The following is a 21,272-nucleotide window of genomic DNA, read 5'->3' as shown; positions in this document are numbered from 1 at the left end:
CCCCGGAGGGACGACGCGACCCAGGCCGGGCCGTGCAGCAGCTCCCCGCCAGGACAGCCGCACTGCCGCACCGGGGGGGCTCGGGGAGCGGCGGCGCGCCCTCCGTTCCCTCCCGCAAGTGTCAGCCTTCCGTCCGCCTTTTGTTCTCGGCGCGGGAGGGCGGCGGGCGGGGTGGGCGCGGGGACATCTCCCGGCAGTCGGGCTAACAAAGGGCCGCACGCCGGAGGGATTAGCGCGCCTTACATCCGCCGGGGCAGCCGCAGCGCGCACCCGGGGATTACCGCGCCGAGCCGCACTCACCGTCCCTCTCGCAGAGCTGGATCGCCTCCAGGCTCAGGTTCTTGATCACCTCCTCGCAGGGGCTCGTGGGGCTGCCCACGGCGTGCGCTAGGCGCGGAGCCTCCATTGCGCCCCTCGCCGCTCCCTGCTGTGGGGCTGGGGCTGGCGCTCGGGCGTGCAGAGCCGCGGCCGCGCTTCCCGGCGCCGCCCGGCTGGCTGGGCTCGGAGGAGGCGGGCGGCAGCGGATTTGTCGCCGCGGCGAGCTGGGGAGGGGGCAGCAGAGAGGCGCGCTCCTCGCACCCCGGGCGCCGCGTTTAAAGGGGCCGCCGCCGCCGAGGCACGACGGCAGCTCGGCCGGCTACCCTCCCCCACGCCCTTATGTAACGCCGGCGGAGCGGCGCCGCGGCCCCGCGCCTCCCCGCTCGTTCCCCCCCGGCCCCTCGCGGCCCAGCGGCGGGGATCGGTACTAACGGCCGCGGCCGCGCGTGCCCCCGGCGCCCCTCAGGAGGGCTCCGGCAACGCTTCCGCCGCCCCCCTTCCCTCCCCGCTGCCGCCTGAGGTTCCGTCCCGAGGGTACCCGCAGCATGGCGGCGCTGGAGTGCGGGGACAACTGTCCCCGGTCCCTGGCTACCCACGGCGAGCAATCAGGGTGGGTGCACGTGGCATCCAGCATGGCGCGGAACTGCAGTGCTGCTTGCAGTCGCTTTCTGCCTTCAGTTACGCAAGGAGCTAAAGAAATGTTGGCCATTGCTAAAGCAAGGATATGCATGTCAGGACAGGGTGCAAGAATTAGTCATTTCTGCCTGCCTGCCTTGCACACATTCCTCTTGCTCTCAGTGCAGAAATTACACCCAGAGTTCACCGATACCATCGCAATCCCCACCAGTACTACTACCAATGCTATCCCTATCAACACCACCCCCACTGACCAACCCCATGCCAACCCTGCCCAGCCTTTTGCAAGAAGCATGTTTCATTTCTATCAGAGAAAAACAATTCCATCTCAGCAAACAGCCTCAGGAACAAGAACTAGGCTCAAAAGGAGGAAATTTAGTTGTCTATGACAGCAAGCTCCCTCTCCATAGGCCTCAGTGGAGATGAAGGCCCAGGCCCCTGAGAGCACACTGCTGTCTACAAGAGCCAGCTCTGGGACAGCGCATGGCTGGAAAGCCTGTGTCCTGAGAAGCCAGCGTAACCCTGTATCCTCCTTGCAGTGCACAAAACAGTCCCAGCCCATCAATTGCTTTTTCACGGTCATATGTGGTTCCATACAGCCACTGACAAACTGCACCCTTGGGCAGCACACAGTGTAATGTCTGAGAGTCCCTGCTGTGAGCCTGAGGTACTCCTGGTCTGCACCTGCTTTGCAGTGCCAGGAGACACCCAGCATTCTCTCTGCTCCAAAACGACAGCAAGCTCCACACATGACCAAATGCTGGTCACAGAGGTGGATTTCCACCCGACTGCAGGATCATCCTGTTCTTGATAAAGGATTCTAGGGACACTAATCTGAGGAAATGAGCTCTGGCATTACTGTGCACAAAGCCACAGCCATGAGCTGCTGTCTGGGAAAAAGCAGCAGAATGGAGCCATGGCTGGCCTGGCACCTTCAGAGGTCTGTGGTGCAGCACAGGGAGAAGTGAGAGCCCTTCTTGCACTGCCTTCACTTTGCTTTCTCACTCACCTTCCATCTGATCCCTCCTCTTTGTCTCTCTCTTGTGTGTTTTTTTTTTAAACCTCAGATGAAAATGTGTACAGAAGTGTCAGGCAGAGGAAAAATGGAGTGAGTGGGAAGGAAACCTGAAGGAAAATGAAAGGAAAGCAGTAACAGACAGGGAAGGAGTGTGAGTCAATGGGGAGGTGGGAAGGGAGAGGAACATATGAATGAACACACAGACAGAATGAGGACAAACGTAGAATCTGAGAGGGGAGAAATGGAAGTGGGTGAGACTGCATTCATCAGGTTTAATTCTGGCTCTGACAAGCATTCATTCCCTCACAGAAGCAAACCCTTCCTACTCAATGCTGCGAACATTCCTAGCACACCATCATTCCTCCATAAGGCTGGGTGATTTCTGTTTGATGACTGAAGGTGTGTTTAGTCTCTCGGCTCCCTGTTCCATGTTCACTCCTTCCCACAACAATGTCAAATGTTGCAGCAGCTCACACAGTTGAGCTACTTATTTGCCAAATCACTGCATAAAGCCTGTTTGAAGCAGGCATTGTTGCTGAATATTGAGGCAATTTGCTTTTTTAAATTTACTATTCTCTCTGTTTTGTACATTCTTCATTCCCCTGCTTTTTATTTTGCGCCACTGAGGTTGAGTTTTTAAGAACTGGTGGATTTTGCGTAGATCTTTGGAAGCAGACAGCCTTGGGAATGCTCCCATTCCTCCAAGGCCTCTAATTTCTCAGCTGCCTCTTGGCAATAACCCCTGACTGAGCTGCATCTATTCACCTCCCCAGACCATCAGACTCTTTCTGAAGAAAAGACCAGTTTAGTCTACAAACAGTGGCAGACTTCTTTGGAATGGTGCCACAGAGAAACCTACTCCACAGCTCTGCCCTTCTAAAGCACAAAATGAGCCAGACCTGCCTGTGACAGCATTTTGCAGAGTCACTCCTCTGACACGCTTCTTCCAGCCAACAGCTTTTCCCATCACCTGGGCGACACAGAAACACCTCTTAGAGCTCAAATTGCTCACAGACTTTATTCCATTTACTGTACTGGAATCGCTTGGTGATACCGTCGATATTTCAGTCTCAAAGCACACAGAACTATGCCTGTGGTCCTCTTACCTAAAAGAGCTGTACTCTGGCTCCTGTACAAGGAATAGTACTATCTGAGGGACAGGTTACGTTCACGCTCAGGGATGACAGAGCCTCAGCTATAATCAAAAAGTTGATTCTGAGATGGATTATCCCTGACAGTGTTTAGCAAAAATGTCACATACCACAAATATGGGTCAACATTATGTAATGGGATGGCTGCCAATGGCAGCAGAATACTAAAGACAACAGCGTCATGTGTCCAGAACTGCAAATGCTTATGATTTACCACAGCAGCAACCTTTAGCACATTCAGCATTAGATAAATAGGGTATTACCAGTTTCTGCAGCTCAACAAGAGTTTATCTGTCATCACAGCAAACTTGTGCAAGCAGAAAGCAGCAGCATTTTCTAACACATTACACCTACCGGGAACATGAGCAGTGGAACACACCCTGTGCCTGGCCAGGTGCAACTGCCACAAAGGTCTCACTGCAGGGCTGCCATGTACAGCAGACAGGCAGAGCCATCCCCTGCATAAGTGTGCAGCTTCTTTCCTAGAAGCCTACTACACGTTCAGTCCTGCCGCTGTTATTTAGCACCCCACTTTGGGAAAGCCACCCCATAGCAGCACGGAGCAGTAAGGCAACCGCATTGTTCTTACTTGAAAACACTTTCACAGTTCACACTAGCAGAGTTGAAAAAGAAACCTCCTTTCTCAGACTTCAGCAAGAGTTCCAGCTATTCCTGCCCACTTGGGAATAAAGAAGACTTATGTCATTGCTCAATGGGCTGTGGAAACAGAAGGCAGAAAGGCTACAGACATGGCTTTCAGAAAAGGAAAACAAGGGAGGAAAAAAAGGCCTTTTTTTTCTTTTTCTATTAATATGTCACTTTTGAGAAGAGCAAAACATTAAAGGACAGAAATATGGAAGGGTCAAAAATACCATCCACTATTTTGAATCAGTCCTAAAAAGGAGCATTGACTAAATTTAGCAATTAACTCCTGAAGTTTCTTGGGAAAAACACTCCATGGTTTCACAGCCATTCTTTGTCTTTAGGGGACACTGCAGTGTTCCAGTGTAAAAAGACACATACTTGTAAAGCATTGCGTGCAAGATATTCTTGAAACACCACAGGAGAGAAGAAAATCCTCACAGTAATGACAGGAAGACAAAAAAAAATAAAAAATAAAAGATTTAAGACCCTCTAGTGAAAGCCACGACTGTGCAGAGTTAATGTGCAGTGTGACACAGCTTCCTTTTCTACACTGAGAAAGACATTGATGTATGACAGTTTGGCACACTAGGCACAGTATCTCGCTGGGAATTTCTTTGCTTTTTCTCAGAGAGCATAGCAAGGGCCTCCTCAAACGCTCAGACGGGGAGGGTGATGACAACAGGCACCCTTTTTTCTCTGGGAAAATCCAAGGCAGAGCTGCAGAGTGCTCCTGAGCGAGCCTTCCTCCCTCTCCCCCATCTCTGCAGGGTGAGCACTGCAGCCAGGCACCATAATGGCAGGCTGCAGCCCTCCTGGAAGGGATCTGCTACTTTCTTCCCTGATGGTGCTAGAGATGCTGGGAAGCCCTCAAAGTTTCTGGAAACTCTCCAGTAAGATAAATACAATAGCTCACACAGCCCCAAATATCTCTCCTTCTCTCTTAGGAAGGCTTCACTGCAGCAACTGCATTCAGTTCAGGCATTTAGGCTATTGCAAGGCTCTAAAGCATACTACAGAACATCAAAGACAAAATTCTGAGGTAATCTTGTGACTTTCTGGTGCCATGGGACGCACTCAGGAACCTAGTTTTTTGTATAGCAGGGAATGAAATGGGATCTATGTGGGGAAAATTAGTCTGTTACGCAAGCAAAAACCCATCAATGAGGGAAAGAGGCAACTCTGTGGATATGCAAGAGAGGGTCACAAAATTAGCACAAACAGGGCAACTGAAGTTTGACTCTTCCCAGTCTCCCAGGACAAGTATCAGGCAGTGTCAAATGCACTTCAAAGCAACCAGCTCCAAAACAAACAGAAAGGGGTGGCAGTTGTTAGACTTGTAGAGCTCCTTGCCAAAGGACACTGTCAATGCTAAAAGTTTATCTCAGTTCAAGGAGAGGCTGAAAAGAAATCCTTTAGAGTTACTAAAAGCACAAGTGATTTAAGGTCCCTGAGCTGAAAACAGTTAGAGACTGGGGAAGTGTTACTGAGGAGTATATATTTATGCTTATCCTGCTCTTCACCTTCTCTCAACATTCCATACAACCACTGCAGAAGACAGACTTGGTTAGATCTGACTCAGCACAGTCAAGGAACTGCCCTGGTACCTGCCCCTTTATTCCCCATTCCCTACCTCCTCCCCATTCATAATAGGCACTCCAAAGTATGCCACTCTCCAGCTGTACCATCTGGATTTGCAACTCCCAACCTACTCTGAGCAATGTAAACAGTTAAAAGAAAACATTCTTCACAGATTAATGGAAAAACATCAAGCAAAATATAATTCCATTAAAGCTATTTATGGTGCTTTCTGAATTTCAGTTTTCTCATCTGCTTTATGAAGTCCAAATAAGCATTTAGAAAAGACAGATTATGTCACAGATGACTGTAATGTGTTTGTGGCTTCATAACATTTATTTATTGCCTAATGGGCACCAAGTACTGTTAATGTTTGGCATTATCATTTATTTATTTGCTTTTCTTTAAGTTCAGCCTCACTTTATTAGATCCATAGGATCTCTGGGGAACAACTAGAACTTTTTATATTCCCTGTCTCATCTTTGCTGCTAACCATGCTCCTTACTTTAGTATCATTCTCACATTTAATTAGTGATTTATCCTCCAAATGTTGAACCATAACTGGACCTTTAAAGGATAATACTGAGTGCATACCCTTAAAAATGCTGACCTCCATTCAGATTTAATTTCTGTCTATGGTTCTGAGGCCAGCCTGTAATACCTTTAAATGAATTCTAGCCCAAATTGACTTGAACCAGTATTTCCCTAAAGAAATTCTGCAATGAATCATCAAATGTCTTTGTAAAGTTTTGATGCCTGTCTGTACTTTACCAACTTGTCATCGTCTTAAGAAAAATAAAATACATGCAGGAAGGATCTTTCTTATTAAGGCTTAGTTTACTGTAGCACTGGAACTATGCTCTAAAAATAATAATTTTCACAGTCACTCTTAATTCAATTTTTAAAGACCTGCGTCATGCTGACACTTATTAGTCTCCTGATAGCTCCCTCAATTCCCTGTGATATCTTAACTAGATGTTCCATCACTTCCATAAATACCCAAAGGGACACCTCAACTATATTTGTTCAAGTGATGATATTTCATTATGTATTTCTTACTTACTTTTTCCTAGCAGTTCACAATTACATCAACGATTTCTTAACCAACTCATTATTCAAAGTTTAATCACCTTCCCAATAAACTTCATGGCAATAGTCCAATTAGTTTTAATGGGAATAAGAACTGGTCCGAAAATTTATCTCCCCATTACAAATTAATTACCACTAGTATTTCTTTGGTTAAGTCATTTTGCTGTACTGTGCCTTCAGGACTTAAAGCAGTCTCTTCACATTATCTTTAACCTCTTGGCAGCCATTTCAGTGTATCTTTTGCCTGTTCCTGTTTTTCTCACATGCACTAAATTGGAATGTAAAAGCCTATCTTGGTGGCCCTCCAGTTTTCTGTTTCCAGTTAGTTAATATTTTTACTTGTTTAAATAGCCCACAGTGACCAATTCCTTTCTTCAGTATTTCCCAGTTTCACTGGAACAAGATGCAACATTTCTGCTGGCTTTCCATTACAGTAACTAAGAGTCTTTCTCACAGCCCTTCCCCTTTCTATGACTGTTCTGAATGGTTCTGCACATTAGATTTTCCTCATAAGACTACACCTCTTCATTGGATGACATAGAAACTCTTCCTAAAGAGCCATGAAGGAGGCGACACATAAAAGGAATAAAGAAAGTCTGAGTGGTTCTTCAATGCCATCTACCAAACTAGTTTTCTTACACCTACAGAGCTTTAGGTTTGTTTTTGTATTGGAACAGAAGATGGTCATCCCAGAATAATCCTGGTGCCTGCCAGTTTCTCTACCATCAAGACTACTGTGGCTCAGGTGATGTGGTAAGACAGGAAAGACATCATTGTCTTATTCCCCGCTGCTGCTGTGAACAAAAGCTAATTAACTGCTAAGGAAACAGAAGGAAAATTATGCTAAATGAATGAGAAGGGGAACACCCAGACATTCCCTCTCCTTGGCTTAGAGCCTAGATATGCAGTGGGACTAGTCTATATTTCACTCACTTGACTCATAGTCACTTACTACTAGCTTTTATACTCTCTTTCAGATCTCTGATTATTAAGTACAGCATCCACAATTAGAATTTCACAAAGAAATGCATTAGAAGCAGCAATTAAGAGCGGTGTTTTACAAGTTTTCTTTTGCTCTTATAGGAGTGTATGCCTCTTTCAGCAGCCATATCCAGGCAGATAAAATAGAGAGAGTATGCAGACAATAAAGCAACCATAACTTTATAGCACTGTTTTAACATTCACCAGTATTTGAATTAAACCATGTTCTGCTATGAGCAATCTTATCACCATTACTTGTGTTCTGAATATATGACAGCACTACAGGATGCTATTTATTTTCATCATTGCAGTCATTACAGACATGCTCCAAAACTATTCAGTGAATGATTTCCTGCCCCTGGTTCTTACACCAGGCCGCACAGCAGGACAGCTGCAAAGGTTGCTGTTAGCCAAAGGGGCTTCTTAGCCTTAGGATCCTTCGACAGCCATTGGGAGCAGTAAACTCCCAGACAGCAAGTCTCCACAAGAGCATCCTTGTAGATGTGCTCAGTTGCCCCCACAGAAGTGCTTTCTCTTGATTTCACAGGATGGTGAAAGAGATAAGCATACTGAAACTAAATCTAGTCTTTATGAATAGCCCCTAGATTATTTTTATATATTCAGAGCAGCTGCCACTGATAATCTGCAGGATACTCTGTAATGAGAAACGAGAACAGCAAACAAATGTGGCTAAAGCTGTACCTCCTGAGCTAATGTTAGCCTTCCTAAAAGCCTCTCACCTCCCTGTCCAAAGTTTGGGGGGCTTAACATACACCACACACTTGCAGGGACGGTGCTGGCTGCAAAACAGGGCAAGCAGTCATTTGTCCAGGCACAGCTGGTGCCTGATGGCAGAGGTCTTACTGAGGCCCTGTGTGATGGAGCGTGGGTCTGTTTTCTGATTAGTCTGAACACTACTTATCTGTAACCTGCTGAACTCACATCAAAAGCTTGTCATCTGCAGATCTGTTCTAATTTTCTTTTCTTCTTTCACTAATTGCTAACCTGTTATCTTGCCTGAGCTCTTCTTACCTAATTCATTACAGTTATTTCTCTGTTTTCCTCTTTTGGTATCAATATTTTTCATCTTCTTTCTTATTTTTCTCAGTTTTTAGGCTAACCACGTCTAATCTCATCCATCTCAGTGCCAACTTCTCATTAACGTATCTCCACATAAATTCAGTTTAGCCACTGACAATACTTTGAACGTTTGAACACACGACATCCACCTGCTCATTTCTGAGTGGGGAGGAGAAATGAGGTAGAGAACAACAACAACAAGTCAAGCAATTATTCTCAATGCTGAAGATGTTCTTTTTAGTGAAATTAAATTTACTGGTGTCTTGTCCTTAGTGTGACTAGTTACAATAGCAGATGCTAGACAATAAAGCTGCCTCTGTGGATTTTATCAGTCCTGTAACATATTCCTAGTCATGCTGTAGAGATATGAATTTGCATATAAGTGAAAGTCTTAGAATAGCAGATCAACAAAAGTAACTGTATGAGATGGAGCTACATGGAAGTTTGGAGTTTAATCACCTAGATCAGTTCCGCCATTTTGCTTTGGCAAATAGCTACACCACTATGGTATAGTTCCTTATTTATTTCTTTTAATATTCACCACCCTTTAAAATATGTTTTATAGCTGTAGCTACATCAAATTCATTTAGAGGTTGCAGCTGCCTAATTATACACACAGCTTAAGTGATACAGCTGAAGTAATACAAAAACTGTATAGAAAAACCACTCAGAAATATCCTTAATTTCTCGTTACCACCAAACACCTGCCAGAACCAAACTAGCCCTGGTATGAAGATAATATTGAAAATTGTGTGTATTTTGAGAGCAGAGCCAAATGTTCCTTTATAGCAAAAAAAAAATCTAGACACATACCACTACCGGTATATTTACATTCATAAAATTGATTCAAGTGAAGTATTCAGCAAAGGTAGATACGGCACAGAGTGACCCAAAAGACAGGCGGAAAACTGAAATTCTTCAGCAACAGCCAAGAACTACTCACATTTGCCTAATAGTGCAATAGAAATGATGCCAGTGGCACTAAATTACATCTAAATCTTCCATAGGTTTCTGCAGAGTTTGAGACCTAAGCAAAAATGCTCTGCCATCACTTTTTATTGTCTACCCTGTGGTTTCATTCTTTCTTGAAGTTGAATAATATGCCACTATGTAGCTGGGAGAGCAACTGAAGCACACATCAAGCTAAATCCAAGGTTAATGGGATTACTAGATATCAGATCATAGGCTATCTATAGCCTGATCACTAAGTCTCACGCCCTCAGGAGTTAATAACAGGTCTATTGCAACCACTAAAAATGCATGACTGGCCTCTACATGAATTGCAAGCAACCCTACTGCTTCCATCACAACAGTAGGGATGTCTGACAAAAACATGACAGTGAATAATCTAGGGAGAAAAAAAAGTACGGTGTTCCAAGATGTGTTCAGTGTTTCCTCTCACGCTTAGGAGGAATAAGGAGTGACTACAGAGACACACAGTGGGAAGCCCAGCTGTGAAAGCAGAGGTTGCTACCCCTACCCTCTCTCACCAGATAGCTCAGAACTGCCTTCTTTATTAAAGCATGCAAAAAAATGATCTAAAAATAATAAAAATAAAATAAAATATGGTGGCTAACCTGAGGGAAAACAAGTTGGAGCCTGGTTTTATTTCAGTGTGCAGTACTTCAGCACTTGAAACCTTGCCACCTAGAACTTCTGAGAACAGTCGCTACCACCAACACCACAAAATAACAGCCATCTTGGGCAAAGGTGCTCCCTCCCAATGTGTGGCTGCTGGTTGCAGAACACCAACATAAGGGGTACCAGGAATGTCAACATAGAAAAAATAGAATATAATACTAAATAAATATATAATAAATATAAAATAATAATAAAAACAGGACCAAGCAGTAGGATTAGATTCCAGTGGTGGCAGGTTTTTCAGCAGTCATTTAAATGACTGCCTGACAGCACTGTCTAAATGGAAACATTACGCAACTTTTCTGCAGACTGTGAATTCATCTTCCCATATCTTGCAGAGAAAAACACATTCTAAGACAAACGTATTCAAATGGAGATTGATCATGCAACCAATTTTAGAGAGAATGTATGGTCTTATTCCTATTTTCTTAGTATGGACTTTTCCACTGTCTCTAGCGATGATTGTCTGATCTTTCTATTCTGGCAAACACTCACTGACCTGAACAAAAAACTGCTTACCTCAAAACAGCTGAGCAGTTCTGCCAGCTGCCCCTCCAGCAGCCAGTTTGTCCCAAACTGGGGTTGTAATCCTGTAATTGCAAGGGAGACAATTGAGAGCAGGGCCAGTTCCCCAGCCCATCTTGTGGTGGTTCCACAGGCTATGGGAGAAAAAGTTTGGCTACAATAGTTGGGAACATCTTTCACTGCTTTTAAATTTCCTTCCTCACCCTCAGCCAGCCATGCAATCTTATCATTGATTGATCCATGTGGACCCCAAGGCAAAGTTTTCAGCACTGCAAACACTCCTGCTGAGTTTCCTATGAATTATGAGCCAGGGCGTTTAAATAGTGCATCAGTTCCCTCCCCTCAGGCTGTCTCCATGAACTCTTACTCATCTTGAAATGATGGTACACTGAGAAGTCATTTAAGCTCTTAAAGCTCCCCTGATCTCATGTCACAACTTGAGGGAGAACAACAAAAAAGGGGAGAGGAAGAATGCTCTTGAAAGCAAAAAAAACAACAAAACAATAAAAAGAAACCGTAATCACAAATATTTCTGAAGTTGTTGCAACTGCCTTTAAATAAAAAAGATCACTCCCTGCACAAATATAACAGCATAGTTTGTTATGCCTCTTGTAACAACTTTTGATTCACATCAACATTCTTATGGACATTGCTGTGATGTCTTTCTTGCAGGGCACTCTGGGAAGGTGGACAGGTTGCAAGCCCCTCCACATGCACGCTTTTAGAGACTGTAAAGGAGGATAAGCAAATACTGAAAAGATGACCAGTCCTCACCAACAATGGGGCGACTGTGTTCTCTTCCTGACAACCAGGGACTCTGCACAAATCCCTTGCACTGTCCTCCCCTCTAACTAAAGAGCAGACAAACACCAGGGGCTGTCCTGGCGTTTGTCTGCAGGCACGCTGCATTTGCTGTGTCTTATACTTTAGTGCTATACTTCAGGAGTATAGCATTGCTTCTCTTTCTCTCATGCCCTCTGCCGCATGCCAGCAAGCAAACGGGAGCATGGAAGCAGCTGACTGGTTCTGATGCCAAGGTGGACTGTAACAGTCTGTGCTTGCCAGCACTTCTCAAAAGAAAGGAGAAGGCAATGTTCCTCCCAGGCCTCATGTGAGGGCAGAGAGAATGAAGGTGAGAGAATACTGCTTTCTGCACTCTTTCTCCTTTTATGAAAGCTAAGCAGAAGTCAGGTTTTAGTAAACATATGAACATTACAACATGGCAGGCTGTCCCCTACACACAACGTAACAATTACAGCTGTACTATCAAAGCTTTGCAGAGCTAGCTGTCCATGTTGGGCTCTCACACTTTAGGAAAGCAGGCAAGATAAGAGCACATGAGCTCCGGTACACCCTGACATTGCTTCTTCCCGGGCCACAGCCCAGTGGCTGAGGCAGCCAAGGAAACACACCACAGTGGTGCTCCCAAGGCTGCCTTTCTTACACCAAAAAGTGAGCTTCAACAGGTGGCACAAGTAACTTTCCATTTGGAGGTAATGAGTAGTGCAGTGGGGCTCTGTTCTGCAGACATGTGCAGGTCACATGCCTCTCTGTGAGAACAGATTGCAGCACAGTGAGGTACTCTGACTCTTAGATGTGAGGAAACTCCACTTGAAACACACACTGCAATGCCTACCTGTCCTCACACTGCCCTAGATCCTAGTCTGTGGGGGCTGTGAGCCACAGAATGCTCACAGAAAGAACGGGCCAACATTCACATCATTCAGAGACAGATTATTGATCATGTAAGGGCCTGGCTAGGTCAAGTCTGATTCTATTTTCAGATCTGCGTAATGACTTTTGATGACATCTGCCCACGATTGGCAACAAGCATTGATGAATATTGTAAACAACCAGTTTCCAAATGCACAGCCATGCACATCCTTTCTGCTTCAGGCAGCTGATAAAGATCCATTGATGGTAGGTGCTCTTTAATATGGTAAATGGTTTTGAACATTACAGCCTTAGCTTATGTAATCTCATTACATAAGGACTGAGAAAGCAAACATGCAGAGCAGAATGCCCACAGGGGATCTAGACCTCAGCACAGGTATTGCATTCTTAACAGTCTTTTCTGAGTATTGAAAGCTAGAAAAGAGCTGACTGAAATAAAATTCACTGACTTTTAAATAGATACAAGAAAATTAAATAAGAGTTTTATCTCACCACAGAATCCTGTGAGACTATCCACTAGCTGATGTTTAGTTACGTACATGTTCAGTCCATGAAAAGGCAGGTATCTGAGCAAGTAAATTCTAAACCTAAGTAAAAGCAAAACAAGATCGAAAAGCTCCAAAACGTAATGCCCAAAGATTACAAATGGGTTGTTCCTGGGGTAGACTGAGGTTGGAGGAAAGGGAGTGGACTCTCCTAACCAGCTATCGTGGGCTGACGCAGGCAGTCCAACACTTTTTGCAGGCTGATTTAGGAACCAGTGCCATGCTACTGTCTCTGTTCTCAGACTCTGTGTGTGCAGTGTCAGAGGCTCCTGCTGTAAGCATGTTGCTGTCCGCTCCTAAGGAAGAGTGCTGCATTCCTTCCTTGATGTTCCTTCCTTATAACTCATGTTTAAAGTAGGGAAAGAGAAGGAAGGACTTGAACTGTTTAAAATCTCAGTGGCATAGGGAGGAGAATATGAAGCAAAAGAGGGGAGAAAGAAGCAAGAGTAGCAGAATGGATAACAATCAGGAAGAGGGTCTATTGATAGAATCACCAAGTCACAGAATGGATGGGGTTGGAAGGGACACCAAAGATTATCTAGTTCCAAACCCCTGCCATGGGCAGGGTTGCCACTGCTAGATCAGACACTAGATCAAGTTGCCCAGGGCCCCATCCAAACTGGCCTTGATGCCTCCAGTGTTGGGGCAGCCATAGCTTCTCAGGGAGCTTATTCCAGCTCCTCATCACAGTCACACTGAAAAATTCCCCCCAACATTCCCCCTTTTCCCCTTTAAATTCATACTTATTACTGTCAGCTTTGTTTATCTTTCCTTGTGATATCATTTATCACACTGCAAGCTTTGAGAACACAGTGTTCAGATAAACTGGCAAAACACCAACATGCAAGACCTGAACACGCCAGAGAGATTAAAAATGCCCATGGGCGGAGGCTGTTTGGAACAACGTGAGAACTGTGCAAAACATCTATGGAAAAAAAGGTCAGAATCAGGAGGCAGCCTGTCTTGTCTCTATTTCTATGCACAGGGCATAGAAGGCTGGCAGATTTACAAATCTCAGTGTGCTTGTTCCTAGAATTTTGTTTTTCACTGGTTTTAACTTGAGATTTGAATCAGTACTTAAGTGAGGTGAGAATATTCCAAGAGAGCATTCATTAGTGTTTGCTCAAACTCTTCAATGAATTCAGTTCAGCTATGTCCTTCGCATACGTTCTAATAAACAAATCTGTCTGGTGATGAGGCTCACAGAAACCGAAATCATTATGCGAATTATTCAGTGAATGATTTGGAATAATGCAACAGCAAAGACTAGAACCTTAAAGATAGAAGCAAGAAAGGAAATTTCACCTCTGCTTTGTTACATCAGTTATAAGCAAAAGAGTTCATAAGATTTCTTTTCAAAAAGTTGCAATTCTGACATTTTTGTTAATGCTAAAATACTTTTCATGCTCGATTTTATCAGCTGCTCAAATGAAAAACTCTACCTAAACACACACATTTTATCTAAATCGTGTCATCTTTTTCCTGTTTCCATTAACACCAACATCAGTTGGTGTGCATTTCTTTGGCAAGAAGATTGAGGGCAAAGTCAAGGAAAATCAGGTTAAAGCTCTCAGTGCTGGCTTCAGTTACAACAAAATGTCACAGATGGAACAAATCCAAGCACAGTATTTGCACCAATCTTTGCTTCCAGAAGAGCTCTGAAGTATAAGGTAGAAAAAACTGCCAAAAAGAGGGAAAGGAAGAAAAAAAAAATACAAACCACCAGAAGTTGGAGATGTTCTTATTTAACAGAGGAAAAACAGTTATGACATATTGAGCACGTAGCTGGACTTAGTCAATCAGAGAGACTTTCACATGTTCAGTACTAAATTACCACATGTGACTGAGGTGTTACCGCAGCAGCTGATGATGTCACCCCCTCCAAGCTCCCTACTTCCATAACTCAGCACTACTGATAAAAGCCACCAGTGCTGCCAGCCTCCTGCTCTGCTGCCCTGCGCCCAGCACCTGGATCTGTGCTCCTTGCTGCTGCTATGGATACGGCTGTGTTATCCAACTTGAGATAAACTCCTTGAGCAAGTTCTGCCAAGCTGGTAACCAACAGTGTGCAGGTACATACTTGACTGGTATTTCTAAACCAAGCTTTCTTTTCTGTGGGACAGACATACAAAAAATAAAATAAAATTAGAGCTTTGCTTTCAATTGAGAAATAGAGACACGAGGAACTCCCTGTTCCAAGATGCCTTTTCTATTAATCCTGAGCAATCTCTGCAGTTATTATAACATTCCTACAGAGCTCACCCTCCTTCCACTTGTTCTTTTCCATCACGAGCAGTAAGTTGGCTGTCTGGATCTCTTCATTCGCTGTGACATTTAGGTACTTAAGCCTGAGGCTCCAGTGCCTTTTGAAAGGTTGCACAGGGTGGCAGTGCTTTGGTTCAGAAGATGAAATGCATCCAGACACCGAATTCTGAATTTTAATTATTTCTTGACCTACACTGACAATTCACACTTATTCACCCCACTCACTTCTAGGAGGGAGACATTCAGTTATTCAAATATTTCTTTTGGACACAATATAGCTTAGTTGCAAAAATAACAGAATGTGCACTAACAGGAGACCTTATTTATGGCTGCTCTGTTTCAGATGTGATTGATTGCCTCCAATAAGAATACTTAAGGGTAGCTGAGCTATTTGTGTTGGAGGCACTGGCTGCAGAGCAGTGTCATTTGGCAGTCATCAGAAAGCTGAGCTTTCTTAGTGCTCCTCTGTACGTGCCCCAGAAGATACAACTATTTTAAAAGTCAGTAATAACTCCACATTAGAATTCTGAAGTGACGCATTCTCTCTGCTTCTACAAACTTATCGCTATTCCTTTTACACTGAAGTCATAGTTTTCATTCACCTCCTCTCAACTCTCTTTTGCCAAGTTATCTTTTTGACTTATTCACCTGATAACCAAGGATAAATGTAGAAATATTTCTATTAAATAGAACCTATGTATTTTCCAGGTAAGAAATAGATGGTAAGGAAAAGTGGAAGGATAATACACCTCTTACAAAATGTCCATTGACACCAAGATTATCGGGAAGGAAGTTTGCTGATGCCAGTGCACAGGTTTCAAGAGAAGGATTCGGCCAAATTATCCTCAACAGAAGAATTTTCATAGGAAGATGCTCTGAAATGACACCCATAACTTGACAACACCGTATTTCAATGTTAACTAGAATAATTACTTTTTACCTGTTATGACGCAATCTAAGTGGTTTAAAGGCAACATGCCCTGAAACTGTAAACAAGCAATCAGTAGCGATCTGTAGGAACATTTTCTTTGCAGCAACCCCTAAGTAGGGGATATCAGAAACTCTGTCTAGGCAGAAGAAGAGCCCTGCTTTAAGAGGCACGCGTGTGGATGCCTGTTTTTAGACATTGTTTCTAAACTATTCAAACATCCCACAAAACAACATCACAGCAAAACATGGGCTAGGTCAGAAGGGAATACTAGCAAATACCATTGCAATGTACACACCCTAGAGGTTTTTACTTAAGAGTAAATAGTTTCACACAGCTGCAAGGACAGAACTAGAGCTGCTAAAAGGATTAACTATGGCCCTCTCGTATTTCATCTCAAAGCACTCTACAGAGGACAATAAAATACCAAACAGTGATGGACTGTAAGACCAGAAGCCTTGAGAGCACTCAAACAAGGACCCTTCAGAAGAATCCCTCTTGATTTAGCACACAAACTTCAGACAAGATAGGTACCATTTGCATTTTGGCATGTCATTAACTTATTTTGATATTCTGTCAGTGTTCTGTTTCTGGATATGGAAGCAGCCATCGAGTTCTTAAAGAATGCACAGCAGAGTTGCAGGTTTTTCCTTGTGTTTCAATGGTCAGCAACAACCACAGCATGATCTTTACACACCTCTTGCTTGTCACAAATCTACAGAGCATAAAACGCTTTATGATAATCAAAATGAAGCTTCATGGACAAAGGAAAGTGATTACAAAGCCACAGAAATGGCACACACCAAATTCCACTGATTTTTAGTTTTTTTTCCAAATGTGAGAAATGTAGCCCCATTAAAATCAAGTAAACACATTTAAAAACCAAAAATGGACACAAATTCAAGTCTTAAATAGGGTCCTGCAGCATATTTTGCATGTTTACTTGTCAGAGATTTAGATTTGAAAGAAATACTTCTAGGGATGGAAAGTTATCACAAACAGTTGCATCCTCCACCTCTATGCATGCTTGATTTGCTGCTAAATAAACCATAGGCTGGAAGAGCATGTTCTGGGAGTAGGAGGGCAAAGCCTGTGTGGGCAGTTTAGATAAAAATGGCCGTTATGGAAGTCATGTTATCTTGTTACAGAGAAGCACCTTGCCATGGGGAGCCTTCTCTAGTTGCCTGTTCCTATACAACCCAACCAACGTGTCTGCAAGCAGACACTGTGGAAGGCCAGTCCCTGAGTAAGATGAGAGGCAGGACTGCGGTGACTGTAGGGAGCTCCACCACAACTCTAAGTATAGCTGCATGTCTTATAATGCAGCACTCGTTCCAACTAATGTTTCATGTCCTCACTCTCTGGACTAATCTGTGTCTCTTTCATAATGTTTCTGCAGGTAATGCTAGGGTATTTTCTAGCATTAAAAAAGGCTTAATGGTACCAGGTGGGTTCTGGCTTGACAGACTGCTGTGTATCTACCTTCATCTTTTATTTTCTCACAAAAATCTGTTAAATATGAGACCGAAAAAAAAAAAAATGTGTTTGAGCATTAATTGGAGCAGAATGGCAATTTGTGGATTTGAAGAATACCAAAGGTGCCACTAGAGTGTGTAAGTGGGCAGCTGGCACAGTAGCTTTTGCCAGCATTTGTGTTGATGTGGGAGTAGAGCAATATGGTAGCTGTTATCATTGCAGTCAACAAATCTCTCGTCATATGCAAAGACCTGACTAGCCTTTTGGAGGAAGAAACTGAGTTTTGTCTGCATTTGCAGCAGGGTTTTATGTGTAATTATCAGCAGGACATCACCAGTGCTAGAATACTGTATACACAAAAACTGCTTTCTTAAAATCTCGCACACAATCAGTGAAATAATAGTGAAGTAATCCACAAATTGCATTACCCAGAGAAGAGCAATGTAATGCTCACCATTGCACCTTTTCCCAGCAGACTCAAGGCTAAAGGAAAAACACACAAGCCTGCTGCTGTCCAGGGCACAGCACAATCTGTTACTGTGAGATTTAGTCTCTGTTTGCCATGCGTATGTCCAACCATACAGGAGAAGAGCTCTGATTTCCAGCATGTTTTTGTTGTAATTAGGAATAGGAAGAACATTACAATTATTGTTTTAAGATTAAGGAAATGGCTTCTTTTGTACAAAAATGTAGGATATTACCACATGATAAGCATATTTTTCAACACCAAGAAATTCTAAAACAAATGCAGCAAAATGTCATATCCATAGAGAAACTATCCATTACTGGTAGAGATATATATATTTTTTCATTAACAGTGCTAATCCAGACTCCAAACCAGCATCCAAAATGAGGATACATAATGCCAACCTATCTAAACCACATCACCCATGTTTGTATTTTTAAGTGTGCAAAAAACATAACTGCCTTTTAAAAAGAAATCTGGAAAAGTAAGGTGGTGAGGGGAAAAAAGGCAGCATTAAATGACTGCTTTTTTTCTAACTAAGAAAACATCACAGTGCTTATGTTAGTACCATGTTAAAAATGTATTTTTATGTGTAGGAAATTAAGTTTTATAGTTTCCCACCCAGATATCAAGACGGGCCGTTTATGTTGTGTTACTGAAACGTTAATAGCTTGTACTTCCCTAATATGATGCTCTCAGTAAGCCTTGTAAATGTAGGCTGTAGTTGATTGCCATAAGCTTAAAGAAGGAAGATTCTTTTTCTACTCTACCCTTTAAGCCTAAAAGCTTGAAATTTATACCGGTAGAGAAATACCAAACGGCAACATTCCCTAACATCACAGACCAAAACACAGCATCGCACCTTCTGAATGAAAACAAAGTTGCCACACCATTGCTCCAGAAAATGAGGTATCAGCAGACTGCTTTTAGCAGCAGGCAGCCATGGCAGACCATGGTGGGGGCAGATGTCATTTTTCCTGCCAGTGAGAGGTCAGCCCACTGCCGGGATGCAGCACTCTGCTGCCTGCTGACAGCAGAAACTACCTGGTGAGTGAGGTATGATTGGTATCAACTCCCAAGATAGCGATCCTATCCCATTTTCAGTTCTGTATGTTTTGTGCCTTTGATAAAGGTAGGAGAAGGCTTAAACCTATTGACCAGCTGCCTCCAGCATATTTTTCTAAATAACAGACAGATCTTTGAAGAAATATCAGTACAGGAAAAGTGCGGATGTGGCACTAAGAACACAGTCTAGTGGGGAACACTGGTAGTAGGTAGATGGTTGCACTAGATGCTCTTAAAGGTCTTCTCCAACCATACTGGATATATGGTTCCTTACATGATTCTATAATAAGGATAGTCAGAATTTAATATTCCACATAACTAGCTTTCCAGTAAGAACTTAAATAAAAAACAAAATAAAAATCATCAAATCTGAGCATGCTGATCAACATGAGATCTGTGAAAATGGAAGGTTATCTGCAGGAATTTTATGCAGCACAGAAAGTGTTCAGAAATGTAAGAAGCCAAGTGTTTGTCATTTTCATTTTCCGGAGTCCCACCATGCCACTGGGTTTTACAACCATAAGACTTCAGCTGCAGAATAAAATCACCTATTTCCCAAAAGTAGGCATCAACAGAAATAGTCTGACATCCTACACAGTAAATTAGATCATTTTGCACATGTGTAAATAAATACAACCCCACTCAGAAAACAAAACAAAATCCAACAACAAACAAACAAGAAAACCTTTATCCTAGAGCATCTGGTACTCAAAGGCATTCATGTCTAAGAGAACAAAAAATGTCTGAGCTTCATCACATACTAAAGAGCAGGTCTAACTATCCCTCCAGAAGAGGACACTATCCATTCAATTTTCTTCCCAAATCACACTCACGCACTCTCTCTTCACCTCCAAATAAAATATAAAATAAAATGCATTTTTTTTCCACAGAAAGAGCCATAACTTTTCAAACAGATGAGAAGATTTATGGCCTGAGATGAATAAGATCCTTTACTTAATGATTTCAAGAGGAGAAACTGGTTTTGAAAGTTGTTTTCCCAGCTCCACAGCTTAGAAGATCAGAAATATGGAAGACTGTAATTTTATGTTTTTAAACTCTGGAGATACAGGATCCAGCAAGCCTACTTAATTTCAGTAGACTAAAAATTTAAAGAAAAGTGCAGATCAGATATATCTGTACAACATAGGCATTCCCACCCAAATCCCTCAGGCATTTCATTCAGGACTGCACCAATCCCTTAATTCTACAACAATCCTCCTCCTGCTCCTTCCCTGTACCATTTTCTTCCTACTTTCTCTCTTGGTTGTTCAGCTCTGCTGTAGTTCCCTTCCTTCCCTCTTCCCAGTCTTTCTCTGCCCCAGGACCACCATACCTCATGTACAGGATGATCCCTGCTCAAGGAACCTCCCTCACAAATGCTGGGGATGCCCACTTGTCAGAGGGCTCTGTGCTGCCTTCTGCTGCTACTCCCGCTGGTCCCCTCATTAGGTGAAAAGAAATTTTGTTGGATTGGTGTTGGGGCCCCTGTGTGGAATGGCCCTGCCCACTGTGGCCAACAGCCAAACTCCTAAGGCACCGGAAATGAAGGGCCAGCGAGGATCTGGGATGCTACTGGTACCATCCCAAAGCCACACAGATGTGAGCTCTTAGCTCAGAAGACAGCTTGCCTCCCCTGGTCCCTTCACATTCAGTACTCCTGGAGACCTCCTGGTAGGTACACACGCACTCTGCACCAGGACTGGGGAGGGCAGAGGGGGAGGAGGCTGTAACCAGGCTTGTCCTGCCACAGCTCTCATCATATTCACATTACAGAGATGATCTGGCTGCCTTTGTGGAGCCTCTTGGCAGGAGCCCAGCAGTAACCTCAGTGCCACTGCTCACTTTGTACTGCCTGAGCATAAACACAGGCTTGTCCACAGCACAGTCAACAGTGCTGGAGGAAATCCACAATTGTCCAGTGTCAAATAGACTGGAGAAACTGGGCACCTTTCTGTACACCATCAACTACAGCCTGTATCTCAACCCACTATCTCTTTCAACAACATGGAAGTTTACTGGCATCAGAGGAGACAAGAGATTATGATGGGATTGAAAAAATATTCTCACTCAGAGTGTGATGCTCCACTGTTTCTGAAGACTAGACAATGTTTAGCATTTCTCAGGACCATGCCATTGTGCAAATATGAATAAATGAGGCAGAAAATACATAGTGTTTAAGGAGTAAAAAAGAGTT

At 43.4% G+C, this 21,272-nt stretch overlaps 1 protein-coding gene across 2 annotated transcripts in view; it reads right to left on the bottom strand.

The window, feature by feature from the left end:
* The window catches only part of PHYHIPL (phytanoyl-CoA 2-hydroxylase interacting protein like), a 47,173-nt gene extending 26,403 nt beyond the window's left edge, over positions 1 to 20,770 (bottom strand). Inside the window, exon 1 of one of the 2 annotated variants that reach the window (XM_072339744.1) lies at positions 20,412 to 20,770. Coding sequence is in view for 1 of the 2 variants with exons in the window: in XM_072339743.1 (XP_072195844.1) it covers positions 301 to 406 (106 nt within the window). In the remaining variant the exon portion in view is untranslated. Of the gene's footprint in view, positions 1 to 300; positions 685 to 20,411 lie in introns of those variants that run through there. The other variant, XM_072339743.1, reaches the window with a different exon arrangement.
* Positions 20,771 to 21,272: the final 502 nt, after the last annotated feature.

Source organism: Excalfactoria chinensis, chromosome 6, assembly GCF_039878825.1.
Source record: "Excalfactoria chinensis isolate bCotChi1 chromosome 6, bCotChi1.hap2, whole genome shotgun sequence".
NCBI lineage: Eukaryota > Metazoa > Chordata > Aves > Galliformes > Phasianidae > Excalfactoria > Excalfactoria chinensis.
This window is presented reverse-complemented; position numbering and strand designations above follow the sequence as displayed.